The 16,469-nt window shown below is 36.8% G+C and overlaps 1 protein-coding gene across 1 annotated transcript in view; it reads right to left on the bottom strand.

Moving 5' to 3' along the window:
• The window catches only part of Swip-1 (EF-hand domain-containing protein D2 homolog Swip-1), a 28,967-nt gene that overhangs the window by 1,592 nt on the left and 10,906 nt on the right, over positions 1-16,469 (bottom strand). Inside the window, exon 2 of the mRNA XM_011499254.1 lies at positions 6,481-6,628. Within this exon, the coding sequence (XP_011497556.1) occupies positions 6,481-6,628 (148 nt within the window). The remainder of the gene's footprint in view (positions 1-6,480; positions 6,629-16,469) is intronic.

Below are 16,469 nucleotides of genomic sequence, written 5' to 3'. Positions count from 1 at the left end.
CTCGAGGCATTTATCACTTCGCCGTGATCTTGCAGTGTGATACAATACTTTGAGTATTTTAACCGTCAATAATACTTAATTTAGATGATAGATTTAATTTTAACTTTTTGTACGAACCTTTTACATACGTAATTGAAATTGGAGTAAGCAAATTGAACAAACTTAATTAATAACAGTTCGTTCCAGATAAAAGTTATATTAATATTTTATGCAACTATGCGATTCAATGGAGAAACCACGTAGTGGCAAAAGCAACATGACTAAGAAATTGCACGGTGATTCAGTAATTTACGTTTTTTTTATTATCTTAAAATAAATATCTGAGCTAAACAATAAGTATAACATAATACAGTGCTACAGCAACCAAGTGACTCATTGCCTTTCCTGAACTATCATCATGATACCGATAAAGCAAGAATTTCCTATTCTGATTATTCCGATGGCATTGTATCGATGTATCACAAGAGAAGAGATCCTACCGCTAACAAAATTATTTTTTACCTCGTTTCTTTAACACCTTATTTGTGCAGTAATTTATTTTATGAATCCTTAGGCTTTCGTTAGTGTAAAAACATGAAATACAATTGAAAGAAGTACACATTTTCGAAAGCGAAAGAGATTTTTCATTTAATGTTTTTTTTTTTTTTTTTTACTTTATGTTCTCACGTGACATTAATTGAAAAGATTTTATATTATTATAATGTGTTATTAAATAATTAATTTACATTTATAAACAATCATTGATACAAGCTTTCGATACTTCCCCATAAATAGATTATTACTGATAAAACGAATATCTTTTCAATGCATTAAAGTCAATGTACTGTCCTAAAGAGTCCTGTCATAAAAAATCAAACGAAAGATTAAATATCTACGTGAAAATTCATGTGTGAACTCAGGCACGCAGTCACGCACGCAGTCACGCACGCACGCATTCGTCGTGCACACGCAAATGTACAATTGATAAGCGTGCGAGTATACGATACAATCCGCTGCCACTGTTGGCCAATGCAAAATCTGAAGAAGAGAAAGGTCGAGGCTGACGTTTATCACTGATCGCGAGTAAAATCGGAGAGTATCATTTGCCAAGTGAATCATTTCCCCCTTGTACATGACGCCGGCTAAATCGGCGTTCATCGTATAACGGAAAGGAAAATAAAATCAAGGCGTCTATTCGATAATGCATCGCAAGTACGCCAAAGTACATATACATATATATACCCCTCACCACTCCCTCGCGCGTTCGAGCTTGTCGCGTTTGCGATGAGTCATCCGTCATCGGCGGCAGTACGCCAAGGAGTAAGTAGGAAGGACGTGGGAAAATGAGAAAACTAAAGGGCTGGGTAGTGATCCGACGATAACGACGACGACGACAACGACGACGAGGAGGAGGAGGACTTTGGCGGTTCAGACCTCGGCAGAGTCAAGTGTATCGTCCGGCTCGTGCCCGCGCAGGGACAATCAGCTGCACGATTTTCATGAGCGCTTAAATGATTCATGGGGCAAGAGAGTGAGTAACGACGCGCCAAACTACTATCGCAGCGATGAATGAGAGTCGCCCCGCGTGGAAGAGGGGGAGGAGGACTACACGGGGTCGACGAGCGGCCGCAATAAAAGAAAAAAGCCATTGTCAGTGGAAGGAGAGGCAAGGAGAGCAAAGAGATTTGCTCGCATGGAGCGGCGATACTCCTTTGTTGCACTTGTGTGAAAGTCAATGGGTTATTTAACGTCAAGATTTCGCGAATATTATTTATCGCGCTCCTTTAAATAACTAGGGAGGGAACGCTAATCATTAAATTCTATTAAATCTGCGAGACTACGGATACGATTAGCAGTGTGCAAATATTTAAGAAGTTTTGGAAGGGTGAATGCGATGGGATGATTGACGGATAATACGATAAAGGAACTTCACTGGCTTTAATTACATTAAACGTCATAATATTAAGATATAAGACTGATTTTTAAATAAAGTTGACATGAAAATATGAGGCTAATTATTAAATTGGCCAGTGTAATTACTCTATTTATAAGTTATGTACCCCAAAATTGTTATATTATAATAATTGGCTTAAATTTAGCGTATGATCGAATACATTGATTGAAATATTATTTCAATTAATGTTTTATGAATTGTGAAAATTATAATGCTATTATTAAAAGCACATCGATCGAATGCACTTAGTTTACTGAAGCGAGTCGATGGCAAAGAAAGTTGAGTAAAATTAAAAGCTAAGATAATTGTAATCGTCATTCCAGGAAAATTATTCTGCTTTTGATGATTCTATGCTTAACAAAATAAACTTTATATTTCAAATATTTTATTGCTTCTGAATTATATATATTTTTTATTTTTTCATATTTTAAGGAGTGCATGGTGGTGGTGGTAGTGGAGGGGGGTGGGAGGGTGGAAGAGATTGTCCTAGAAAAATTAGAATAAATATGCTTTTTCAAATTATTAAAATCAGTAGCAAATAATTATATTGACGTTTGAAAAAAAAAAATTAAAAACAAAAAAAATATATATATATATATATATATATATATACATATACAAGAGAAGAAAGCACTACTAAACAATAAACAAAAGCGAAGGAATATTATTCACCACCATTCAATGCAGATAATTTTTATTGAATTTCAAAGTGAAGTTAAAACGATTATTTATTAGAAGTAACAATGATGATAGAGATATCAAGAATATCGTGACGTTGTTAAATTTATGATTTAACAACAGTGTATAATGCACAAGGACAAAACTTTTCTGCTGCGGTTGAAAAAAACTTCTTTCGCTTTATAATATTAATGTAGTAAACGCTATTATCTATGATAGATTAGATATTAGATAGGCTAATTGTTTAGCTGCTCTCTTTAGATTTTATATTTAAGACTGTATCAAGTAAATAATGACAAGCGCCGTTTTAAATTGCATCGACATCGCTCATCAAGCACAGTATAACATTTATAAACTACTCTTTCTATTTAAAATTAATGAATGTTGAAATGAATAGCCGACTATTTTATGCTATTATCTTATTATAATCTTGTTGATAACATCCCTTTACTAATCAACGCCGTGCATTGTAGAATATATTACTTATAAATATATTTTGCTTCTAAATCAATGATTTGTAAAGTAACGCATCGACGTCATATCCAAAAGATTGCAAAAAGTTAAAGACGATGAATTTAACGACCTATTAAGAAATAGCGTACAACGACCAGTGCAATCGAGTGTTTTGAAAACGTATTTTGCTCGATGTTTTCGATATTTGCAAATAATGAATTATCGTCAAGATATCGTTTGCAAAGCCAGCTTATGAGCGCTTATAAGCTTATCACTGAACACTCCGCTTTTTTCTCTCTAAAGTTCTCTCTAAACCTCGGTACCCTGAGGTTTTATTCACGCGGACATGACTTCTCCCGGGAACAGTAGGCAGCGCCGTTGAAACGTTAAAATCAAGCGAAATGACATTAAGAGGTAACGTGAAATTGATAGGACGGGTGACCGTAAAGACAGCCGCTAGCAGTGATTTCAATTCTTTTTTTTTTTTTTTTTGTTATTTTGCACGCTCGCGCGCACACATGAGTCACGGGTCTTAGTGACTTGTAGCGCTTGTGGAAAACCCTCCAGGACATCAGGGAATACGCGCGCATTGCCCTTCCAGCGGCAACACGCAAACTCGTGACATTGCGCCCATGAGGCGCCACCCACGCGTCATTCCCTTCTCAGACCCCGAGGACTTGACCGGTCACACGGAGCGGTTGCGCGGGGCGGCAAACGGATGCGAGCAGTCGCGTGCACGGATGGCTAAGTTACGGGCGAGCGCCAACAATACCGAGCTGACCATAGCAACCTCGACATTATCGATCGATCCGCGAGGATTAATCGAGGCCACGTATGCGACTCATTCGGTTAACCTCTTATCCAAAGCAAAAATCAACATTATGAAAATGAGGCGGCACCCTCGTCTCGACTCCTTAATGATGGATATTGATGGGGCTGAGTTGAAATACCACGGCCACTCTTCACGAATGGAGATTAACAAAAAAATTTTATCAAGATTTCCGGTGCTAGTGTGCCTCGTACAGTTCGTTATTCTCGCAATAGGAAAATTGAGTCTCTTGATGAAAATTCACACCAGCGTGCTCAAAATAAAGACAGGGTCGAACGTTTTTGGGACAACGTCGTTCAACTCTGAAAATTCAAGTCTGAAAATTGAATATTTATAGTTTTCAATGTAGAATGGAGATACGTGGAATTTTCGGCAAAATAAATCAAAATCCGGCCAATTAAGATAAGCCCTAATAACGTAGCGACCAATTACAGAATAATTAAATAATTGAGTAATGCGCTTGAATCGTAGTCGTTGGATATTGTTGCTGTAATGACACTCTCAGTTATTTTACTAGAACAAAGACAATCCGGATATATGTGACGTAATTAATTCGTAGGCATTTTTGACGAATTTTCTTTGTTCATCTTACTTGAGTTACTCATGGTGATTAATTGCGCATAATACCTGTGAAATTCATGTATAAATAGATTATGACAGAATTGAAATTTAATTATTTTAACTCCAATGAACAATTCGGCTTGTGCGTATAAGTAAAAGAAAAGAAAAAAATTTGCTAATAAAGGCAAACGTAGGAAGTTTATGATTGGATACTTGAAAGTTTAAAGGAAGCGGTGGTTCGACGAGCTTTAGTAAAATATTATTTACATATTATCGCGGTTCTTCAAGAACATCATCGGAAGTAAATTGGTTCATGGATAGCACTTGCAATAATTTTCCTACAATCTACATCGCGATCTAAATGTACATGTCAAAGAGTAAAAGTTCAAAGACGTTAATGGATCGTAACTATCGTTAAGTATCGGCGTAAGTGCAAATTGATTGATGAACAATATTGTCAATTAAGTACATCGGAATTATTAATGTATCTCTTTTCATAAATGAGGAATACCGAGATAAATGTACATTTGCTTTATATTATTCAATTATTCATGAACTAGATTGAACTTTGAAAGCGCCTAATCGATACATCTAGTACAGATTTAGCGCATTTGATGTTACTATTTTAAACGTTAATTCCAAGAAAACATTCGTACACTTTCAAATACTGGCAAACTCTTAGTTTTAACGACATTATTATTTCGCGTTCCAATGATTTATAAATAAATAGCTGTCGTATCTTTAATCCTATACATATTTCGAAAGTAATTTTATGTTTTGCATGGAAAAACACGTGTTTTTCAAGAAATCGTTCAAAATGTCAATTGCTCCGACCAGAAAGTCTTATTACTCAAAATGATTGATAATAAATTACGATGCTCTCCAACGTCTATATTAATAAATTATTAAAAATATTTTCCAAACTCAAACATCACTTCGAGCCAAGAAAATATATTAGCTAATTGGAAATTTACGTGTGAACAATCTTTTAAGCAATATTATTTTCAGTGCTGGAGGACCACATCATTTTGTAAGAGTATTTCAACTTTCAATAAATTGACAAAACTATAGTTCCATTAGACCTCTCAAACTATTTAAAATTTTATAATTCCAAGCTTAATCTCATTGGCTTATTATTCTACTTCGAACAATCGAGCTCCATTAAACTAATTAAAACATTTCAAATGCGCAATCTTGAATGAGAAATGTGTTTTGTGTGTCGTTTAACTTGCATCTAGCAAAATATTAAATTAATGGTACTTTTAAGTGATCAAGTAATTTATTTATAAGGAATTTTATGCAAATCTCATTCTCGTATTAATACACGAAAGAAAATTAAATTACATTCCGCGCACAGATATGGCATTGTCGTGCCAATAATTCATAACGTTAAGCGTAAAAAGTGCTCGAAAAGTAAAAGGCGCAATTCTTATTCGCTGTCCGTCGCCAAACGCATGGACTTATTTTGAATTTTATCACTATTGGGCCTATGCCAGGCACTCAACATGAATAAAAGAGAGACTGTTGTAACGATCAAAAGTAATCTATACAAAGTAAAAGTAAAGAGAAAATAAGCAATCACGCGCTGGAAAAGTATCGCTCTATCCTATTACCGAGGAGAGAAAAGGAAAGAAGAAAAAAATTGTACCTCGTATCATTTTAATTACAAAATGATAGCGGAAGCGATTTCGCTATCGTTCGCGCGCTTTTCCAAATACGTGCTGCGTCAGTTCATCCGCGTCTCGGGAATTTTTTTCGAAAGCACTTTCGAAAGCAATAATCGACCCTCCTCTTCCCATCAACTACGAAACAATGACGACGAGAGGCGGGGAGTGTGAGCGGGTGTCGAATGGAGAATTGGGAGGGGGGATACGACCAAGCGTAGGCCCGCGGCCCGATAGCGTCGCCTTCGCGCCCTCCCGCCGCTTGTCCATAAATTTGGGGCGGCGTCATGCGGGGGCGGCTTTAGTCGGCGAATGGGAAAAAAAGTGGAATAGGCCGTTTTCTCGAGCATTGGCCGACTGACCTCGCGGAAGGAAATCCGCCCGTCCTGGTCCTCGTCCACTTCTTGGATCATCGCCTTTAGGCCAAGGTGGGTTTGGGGTGCTCCCAGGACCTCCATCATGCGCTTGAGTTCGGCAAGGTCAAGGTAGCCATCGCGACCATCGTCAAACCTAAAAATCAAAATACGTGCGTTAGCGTTTAGAACAATTTATTTACACTTTCGCTATATATCACTGGAGCATTGGAGCGAATCAGCAGTAAATTGTATTTAAAGCAAAATTCTCTCGATAAGGATATTTCAATTCAATGGAAAGGATTAATTTAAAATTTATTCATCTGCAATAATCTTGCCTTGCAAAAGCATATAAAATACGCACGATAATTTGTGAATTACAATTTTTTGTATTACTGAAAAATTTCCGCTAGTTCCAGACCATTGATTTATATTCGATAAAATGCATTGCTGCACTTGTAATCGATCATATATAGTAAGGAGAATTGAAAATAACGGAAGGCCTGAAATATGTAAATTGTATTGCACATGAATATACAGAACTGAGTGTCGTTACTTATGAACGATTATATTTTATACTAAATCAGCTGAAAATCGTAAGATTTTATTATAAGTTATTATAAATAAGCACTTAGAAGAGACATTGAAAGAGTAAATGTACAGAAGGTTTTTCTTTTATATATCGAATATTCTTTATGTACGGTTGTTAGATCAAAAATTTGTGCAGCTTACTGTACAAAGTAATTGATATATTTATATATTTATGCGTTATGTGTGGTCATTTGATATTGAGTCAACGGTCGTGTTATATATTTCAAATACATCTTATATTTTAATGATGAGATATCAGGTTTGATAATTATTAACGAAGCTCATGAAACGATATAGATTTGACGCGTTAATTATTATCGACACTTATGGTTTAATAATTGTGAAAAGTTCTCCTAATTGAAAATACGAAAAATAATCTATAAATCAAATAATGAAGCTATAACAATTTAACATGATTTATGATCCCTTCCCTCCTTGACTTCCAAAAATTTAAAGTGACATAATTACAGTTTTTAATATGACTCTATTAGTATATAATCTATTTTGTAATTTGCTATAATTTATCTGCTTATCTCGATGCCAATTTAATTGCCAGAATTATATTAATTAATGATTATATTGCGATTAGGTGAATTGAATGAATACACGAGGGTCAAGAAGACGTGTAAATTAATTAAAAAGTAAACGAGGTAAGTTTTTATTGTGCTTTCTGCTAATTGACTCATCTCTGCACAAAGCGGAAAGATAATTTAAAGCATTTACAGTATGGATAATTGGTTGTAGACCCAATTAATCTAATTGAGATCATTTTTCATGAAATAAAGCAGTGAACAAATATATTAAATATAACGATCGTACTTCATTTAAATATTTAAACATTCTAAAAGTCTTGGCATCAATCGCGATTTAAGATACTCTTGATGCATTACTAAAATACATCACGTAAATCCGGCTAATTTCGAAATAATTTTCACCTTATGCAAAAGCAGATTATCCATCACACTTAATGTAATTCAATTAATTTTCGACTCAAATTAATTTTAAAATCTTGAGGCATAAATCGAGTTGAGTATAAAGTTAAAAATAAAAGCACGGAACGATATCTATTTTCAACGAGAAATAAAGAATTCTACTTAGTTAAAAAACAAAAACAAAAAAAAAACAAAAAAAAAACAAAAAAAAAAACAAACAAAGAGCAAAGGATTGACAAAACTTTGTTGAAAATCACTAAAAATTATAATCAAAATTGACGAAGGCAGAGGCCAATTATCTTTCGACGCATTCACAAATTCAAGCTCGTGCGATTCTCCGGCGCTTCCGGTAACTTCGCTTCGCCAACGCTTCTTCTATCTCTCTCTCTCTCTCTCTCTCTCTCTCTCTCTCTCTCATACACGCACGCGCGCGCACACACACACACTATCACTTACTCTCTACTTTTGCTCTTCAAGCCACTTACGTAAGTGAGAAACGGAACGGGTAGTGGCGGAGACGGGGAGCAATCGACACTGAGATGATAAGGAAGAGTTACGGCACTGCGCCAATTGCCAATTGAAACTGATTCCCGCCCTCGAATCCTTACTACCTCGGTGACAATTTTGCTGTTTATAAATACAAGAGAGAATGAACGGGAAAGCCATGAATATACATAATTATACATACACAAACGTCAATAATTCTTTACAGCATAAAGAGAGAAATAATAAAAAATTCATGGCTTTGAGGTTGGATGAATGCAGTTTCTTCATTGCACGTGTTAAATTTTTCTGGGGAATGAGTTTATCGATAAGTCGTTTTAGGAAATGTTTTTAAAGTACATTTTTAACGATTGTAGATCAATAAGATTTAAAATTTATAGATTAAGGTAACGAATGATTTTGGAGAAATTAAATTACGATTGTTGCGCTCTAGTTTAAGGGTAATTATTAGTTATTTAAATTACAGTACCGGTACGTTCTTAATCTTGCCTGAAATTTTTATTACAATTGCTCGTAAAGTTAGATGTGCATAAAGTCAATTTTAGAGAGGTAATTATTCGTGAAACTGTTAATGCTTATCATTTATTAACATTAGCGGTTAAATATGTTTAAACGCTTGTTATTTATAAAGGGCGCTCGAAATTGTTTGTCATAATACTGAAAATTTTACAAGGCACAGCAGCTTGAAAAGCATAATTACCATGAATTTATTTCTAACATTGTATGCTTATAGTATCATATTAATCTACACGATATATCAATTTTCGTTTTTACGAATGAAAAATTTGCCAAATCCGCTAAATAAATGATAAAAAGGAACTATATGGACAAGCCGTAGTTGTAAATCAAAGTGCTACTTCCTTTTCTTATTTTATGATAAATATTTTATCTTAGTCTGGCGGGTGTCGTGTATGATGATATCTTATTCCATAAATTATAAATATGATGCTCGAATATAATTGGTACACCATAATTGGCGTTGAAGTGAAATTTTGACGTGAAAACAGGAGTTATTATCAACCCTTCACACGCCATTATATTTACATTGTCATAACATTTTATTGACAAAACTTCTACCTACATGTACTATATATCCGTCAAACGCCAAACGGCATAATTAATTGATTTTCTCAAAAATTTTCGTTAAACAGAAATAATTATTACTTCAATTGTTGAATCGTTATAAAATTATCGTCTTTCTTGTTTCACTCGCAGAACCGTATGTATGTATAATTTTGAAACAATAGGAACGTCTTTGGTATATTTGCATATACATACAGTATTGATAAATTCAATAGCGTACAGAGGAAATGCAAGCATTATAGTTTCTTTCTAAAACTATTACTTCTCCTTATATAATACTAAAAATATTGTAAAGAGGAAGCGGAAAGGGCGTCAATACAGTATATTTCCCGTCAGTATTATAATTATTAGCTCACAAATAAAAGTTTCGACATTACAGTTATAGCATTAACGCCACTTATCTCTTTCCTCGGACTTATTTCAATTCTAACTCTGCAAAACATTTTATATGCTTTGGTCGTTAAACGAAACGTTGGCCCGAAACAAAACGCTCATCGTCGCCAAACAATCTACGCGCATAACGCATTAACTTATGTTAAATCATTTTGATGGGGTTTAACGCCTACGCAGGCAGTCTCACGATTCACCAAGCATTCCGAAAGGAAGAAAGTGATCCGTCGTTGTTGTCGTCGTCATCATTGCTATCCTCCTCTTCTTATTGCCCCTCTCCGTCGCACTGCCATTGCTCGTTAAATTCACGAAGGTGAGAGCGATTTTCTCAGCGCGCCGCTGATGCGCGCGACACTAGTAAATAAAGACGCTCGAGGTCGTTGAGCCAAGACTTTAGACTTTTCCTCCGAGGGGGGAATTCTTCGTCGTGTCCTCGCTCTTTAATCAGATTCTTTCCCTGCCCTGCCCCCCACCCCTCCCCTTTCCCACTCACTCACTCGCTCACTCACTCACTCACTCTCTCTCTCTCTCTCTCTCTCTCTCTCTCTCTCTCTATATATATATATATATATATATATATATATATATATATATCTCCCTCCCAATCACCGTCCTCACTATACAGGAAGCAGCGGCTTATCCTCTTCCGGTTTCTTTAAAATTCACGAGACGCTACATTTTTCGAACTATCCGTTTTAATAAGCATTGAAAGTCGGGCTCCATTATGCTACGGCATTATCGATTTAGCGCATTGAAGCGTTACATCCGGATTTCTGTTGTTTTCGCTCTGTGTTTACATTTGCCGATGCAGCTAATTACTCGGCTGTATTAAATGCGGAGAACGGAAAGTGAAGGAAATCCATCTCGATTTCACCCACTCATTCGCCTCACGATCCGCCTGATTTAAGTTTGTAAATAATTGGTTTGCCGGCAAATGCAATTGCATAATGTCTCGATTACCTGTCGACTCTGTTTACAAGCAAGCGATAGCGAGCCAACTTTTTCTCTCTTCGTATTTTATTTTCCAAGCGCGACATAAGCGATGTATTATCATTTCATGCCTTGAATATTGCTACATCGCACACAAGTCGGTAATTCCTATACTCGCACATGCGCGCGAATATCACTCGAATAATCCAATGTCCCATGAGCTGACGATAATTATGCAACTTATCTCCCTTTTAATGAAGAAGCAGTCTCAGAGCTTCAAACAATTATTGAAATTTATCTCTGAATTGTCAGTGTACTTAATTGCCAATCTTAATAATTTATCGTGGAAAACATGGTTTGCAGCTTAAGATAAAGAATGAAAGAAGAACTTTTCCAACTTCCTTTGCGCACTTCTTGTGTGACTTATCCCGGTCGCTTACGTTGCTCATACAACGATATTTTTGTAAGCCTACCTACCATGTAAGTGCAAACTGAAATTCTGTACAAATGTAGGCTTAAGGTAATTCGACTTGGCGATATATTCCACAAAGGCGATATCGCGAAAGGATTTTGACATTTTGGCATCCAGTTGCCCTCAGCACATATCCCAAACAAGTTTCTATAGCTCGTAAAGAGGAAATTATTAGCCACGTATCCATATATATTTTGCTGCTTGCATTGTGACAGCGCAGATTACGGCGATACGGAATTCAGGCTCGTGGTCTGGTCTAAATGGATGTTTCGTTTACGACTTGATTTCTCAGCTATCTCGGCCATTATAATCCGCGACGAGCTGATTTATTGCCCGGCCATAGATATTTAAGAGCAACCGTAACAAAACAAAAACAAAAACAAAAACAACGATAACAATAACAATAACAACAACAATAACAACAGCAATAACAATAACAACAGCAATAACAATAATAACAATAACAATAACAACAACAACAACAACAACAACAACAACAACAAAAATAAAATAATAAAAGATGCGTGCGCTCGAGAAACGAGGCGTTGTTCGTCATACGAGCGAAGCTCGGCGCTGACAGGCCGCGCGTTATTGTGAAATCGCCGTCGGGATTATATTACTTTACAAACAATGCGTTATTAAAGTACAAGGTGCCGCGCGATATTGGCCACATCATTTATCGCGACTCATCGTCGCGAACCCTACACGCACGTCAAAATGGGCTACTTAATGTTTTAAGATCTAAGCTCGCCCAATGACATACGAAGACACGGGCTGCGGTAAGAACAAAAAAAAAAAAAAAAAAAAAAAAAAAAAAAAAAAAACACGTTAAAAAGCGGTGCCACTCTGCTACTGCCGCTGGAAAAGAGGATAAATGCGCGATGCGCGCAAGATAAGGCAGATTTCCGGGTGGGAGATTAGTAGCTGGCCTCTGATAATTGAGGCGTCGCTCGTAAATTCTCGGCACATCGCTAATGGACAAAGGGGCCTCGAGGCCTTGCTCGAATCCTCCTCGTCGCGTCGCGCTTTATTCGCCGGAGGTAGCGGCGTGTACTCTAGCTGACTTTCCCATTCCCAACGCAACACAACGACATCTAATCCGAATGCGTGTCTGCTGCCTATGTCGAACGCTCGTTGGGAGCGCAACTTTTCCTTCATTCGAGGCCGATAAATTCAATGTCAAGCGCTAATCGCGTCATGTTTATAGCAATGCATCGCGAAAACTAAGAGGCTAATGTAGCGGCTCTCTCCGCCTAATTACTTAATGAATTGCAGATGGGTGGTGCTGTTTGCGAGTAAATGCCTTTTCGCTTTCCGTCATATGATCCTCGGCTCTTCCACTTCTTTTCGGCTTTACATTTAAATGCATTTTCCCTTTTTTTAAGCTGTAGCGTCACGTTGAACTTTAGGTTTTTTATGAGCGAAAAAGCCAAGCTAATTTTATTTAATCTTTTCGATTTTACAATCAAGGGGCGCTCGATATAAACATAATTTATTCATAAAGTAAAAGAATTTCTCAATTATGTAACTGTACGTTTGTGCGTGGAAGCGCGCGCACTGATAAAATTTCTTTCCAATGATATTCGATATAGAAAAGATTATAAATAGGGAATTTCTAAAACAAGTACCGTCTTCGTTGTGCGATTATATACGTACGCACACGCTCGCTTTCGAATTTACATGCGCTTACATATCCAGATGAAATATTCGAAAAGAGATAAGACTGGAATATAATATATAAATTTACAAACGGGTCCTTATTACACATGCTTTTTACTTTTCTCTTTTTCGACTTTTTTGACCCGAAAAAATGACAAAGTCTTTAAACGAAGCAAATCGCACGCGTTTAATGCCAATGTGCTTGGCAGGCATCGCTTCAATGAGCATTTATCAATAAACATAATGCCGATACGCGTAATTACAAAAGCCTTATAACATTAGCAAAGTCAAAGGAATGATTTTAATTTTCAACCTTCGATTTGCGAATGTCGCTTTACCACTCCCATAAGTAGGTTATTCAAAGCGAAACGTTTTTACGCACATTCTTATAAACTCACGCTCGAATATCAAACTTTTCCATTTATTATTTTACGGTAGGTTCGCGTTTTCAGATATGTCACACACTCGGCCGATAATATTCTTCACCACTCAAATTGCAACGAATAAAATATTTACGAATTATTAAAAAGTGATAGAGAGCAAGAAAGAGCGGAAGAAAGAAGGAGGAGGAGGAGGAGGAGGAGGAGGAGGAGGAGAAGGAGGAGGAGAAGAAGTTGAGGCTGAAGATGATGAAAAAAATGTCATAAACGCTTGTGCGCGTTAATGGAATAAATGCAAAGTCTGGTGACATAAAAGGAACGAGTTGAAAGTAAAAAACTATGATCGTTCAAGCTGATATTTTACGTATGAATTCCTTCGGGGACAAAAATACATTGCCACGTGAGAATAATAAAGTGTCCCGAGACTTTCTGCAAAGTCTTAAGCAACGCCTCTTTGTACTGTACTCTCGACAAAAACGCACTTGACGTAAAAACACGCGAATGTAGAATTTTGAAAAAAATTCCCTGCTACTATGCTCACTCGAAGCTTACCGAGAATACGTAACCCGTTGCTCTATAACAGCGAAAATACAAAGAAAAGAAGAAAAAAAGAATGAAACGAAGCGCATAATGAGGAAAGGAAAAAGACGCGAGGCCACGCGCACGGAAAAACGCCCTTTTACCGCGGTGACAGCGTGCGAGCACAAGTGTAGTAAGTAGCGCGTTAAAATCATCGTCGGCGGCGTCCTTGCGACGAGGTGAAAGTACAACGTCGGCGGCATGCGACACGCGTCTTACGTTAGACGTTGGCTTTTTAATTAATTGGCTGCCGCTGATTGCCATAGCCAACGTAATTCTAGTACTCTGTACAATGCTGCTGGGAAACTTTCGGTTCGTTTTAGTCGGTTTACCATTATTAACATTAATACTGTAGTAGTAGTAGTAGTAGTAGTAGTAGCAGTAGTAGTAGTAGTAGCAATAAGTAGGTAAGTATTACTATTTTCGGCTACTCGCGTTGCAATATTTTACGGAATAAAGTTGGCCAAACGTTTTTACGATTGTTACGTTGCATTTGCATTGCATAATTGCAGATCGTTTAGAAATCGTCTTGCCCGAAAAAAGTGCATTACGGCTTGTTAAGCAACTTCATCATTACCGATACGACACTCTATATTTTATTCTTCGTCTTCCCCATCTTTTTTAATAACCGATGGCTTTGTAATGTTTAACGCCCATCGTTCTAACTCAAAAAGTTCTAAAACATCGTTCTAAAACTAAAAAATGTAAGCGAGAAAAATTGGCCAATTTAATATGACTGATGTCGTTGAAAAGCGTTTCACTTTTACAAAGCAAATTTTCACTTGAACGCCAAACAGGCAAGGTGAAAATCTGTTGTTTCAAAACTATTTAAGCGCTACATTCTTTCCCTCGTGAAATATCGTGTGAAAATATGGGTTTGTCGTGCTATGAGAATCGAGAATCTCAACTCGGCAATGAATTGCCTCTGTTAGTTAAACGATTTTTGTAAAGACAAAAATTGTATTCATTATTATTGTAGTGTAAACGTTAACGACCTCTACTGCCTACTAATGTGAAATATATTTGTGCTCGAGCAATTAAATCCATTATACTCTTCGTTTTTTCCATTCCTCACAGGTGCCTTATTATAAAATCTAAATATTATTATGGACATTTTAAACCGACGACAGACGCTATAGAAACTATATTTTGAGACGAATTTCAAAAGCGTTTTTAATATATAGAAAATTTAAATGGAGACAATCCTGTTGAAACATAAAAATCCAATGCTTTTTCAATAGAGGATAGAACGTATGATTGCATTATGTAGTTTGAAACGAGGGTAACAAAAACATTTAAAAATGTAATTGGATTTTCACGAGAAACAAAGCGTAATGCCTCGAAGAAAAGATAGTTATTTAAGAATTCCAATGAAAAAAAAAAAAGAAATTAAAAAAAAAAATAGGTAATAATAATAATCACCTGTACGAGAATATAATAATAATACGTGTAAAAAAATATTAACAGAAAACGACGATTATCGTTGGACTTAATTTTGCGCTATCATTGCGATGATTCTCGAAAAGTCATTTTCGAAAGCAGAAAAAATGTACCTAACTTGTTTTTTTGCACATCATCAAACCTCGCAGAGATATAAATAGTTTCTGGAAAAATGTGAGTAAAGGCTATAAGGTAAATACACGAAGAGCATGTCCCTGTAGCATGTCGTATTCATAGATAGTAATTAAATTTAACCTTCTTTTTTAATATTAATCATTAATAACTTTTACGTTCGAAGCGCCATAAGCCGTGGACTTGCTTTTATTATATTTTTCAACTCCACGAGTCTATTTGTGCGACAATTGTCGTCGACGAATAATGGCGAAAATCTAAACACCCTTTTCTCGCGCTCTTAATGCCAATTTTCAGTTAACGTCCCAACAACAAATTCCGCGTAAGTCACTCGGTTGCAAATTACAGGAGTGCCCGGGCGCACAGCTTCCATCGCCACCGCACTTACATCTCGATTAACCGCAATTACAGGATAATCGATAAAAACACTTTCCCCTTGCGCAGCTAGATACGCTGTACGGAAGCTCTTCATTTGGCCTCGCATCTTCCTATCATGCGCAATAAAATCTACAAATGTATATATATATATATATATACACACATATATATATATATATATATAGATGCATTCGCTTTCAAGGCACAACGTTCGATATCCGACTCGATTTCTCCGCGCTTTTTTAAATTGCGTCGCTCACGTATCCATGTAGACGACGTTTAACGCTTATCGATCGGAGTTAGCGGCTTGGCTCATCGTCCCGCTGGGCCGCGGAAAGACGGAGAAAAAGCGATGGGTCAGCGAGTGGCTACGTTCGCGGCATTTCCAAGCACGTGCGCAAATTCTAAGAAGAAGGCATCACCAGTTCCGCCGCCCCACCACGAAGGAAACGATGGTGGCGGTGGCGGTGGTAGTGGCAGCGGTGGCGGTGGCGGTGGCGGCGGCAGCGGCGACGACGACGACGACGA

The sequence above is a fragment of the Ceratosolen solmsi genome, unplaced genomic scaffold (assembly GCF_000503995.2).
Source record: "Ceratosolen solmsi marchali unplaced genomic scaffold, CerSol_1.0 scaffold2, whole genome shotgun sequence".
NCBI classification, from domain to species: Eukaryota; Metazoa; Arthropoda; class Insecta; order Hymenoptera; family Agaonidae; genus Ceratosolen; species Ceratosolen solmsi.
This window is presented reverse-complemented; position numbering and strand designations above follow the sequence as displayed.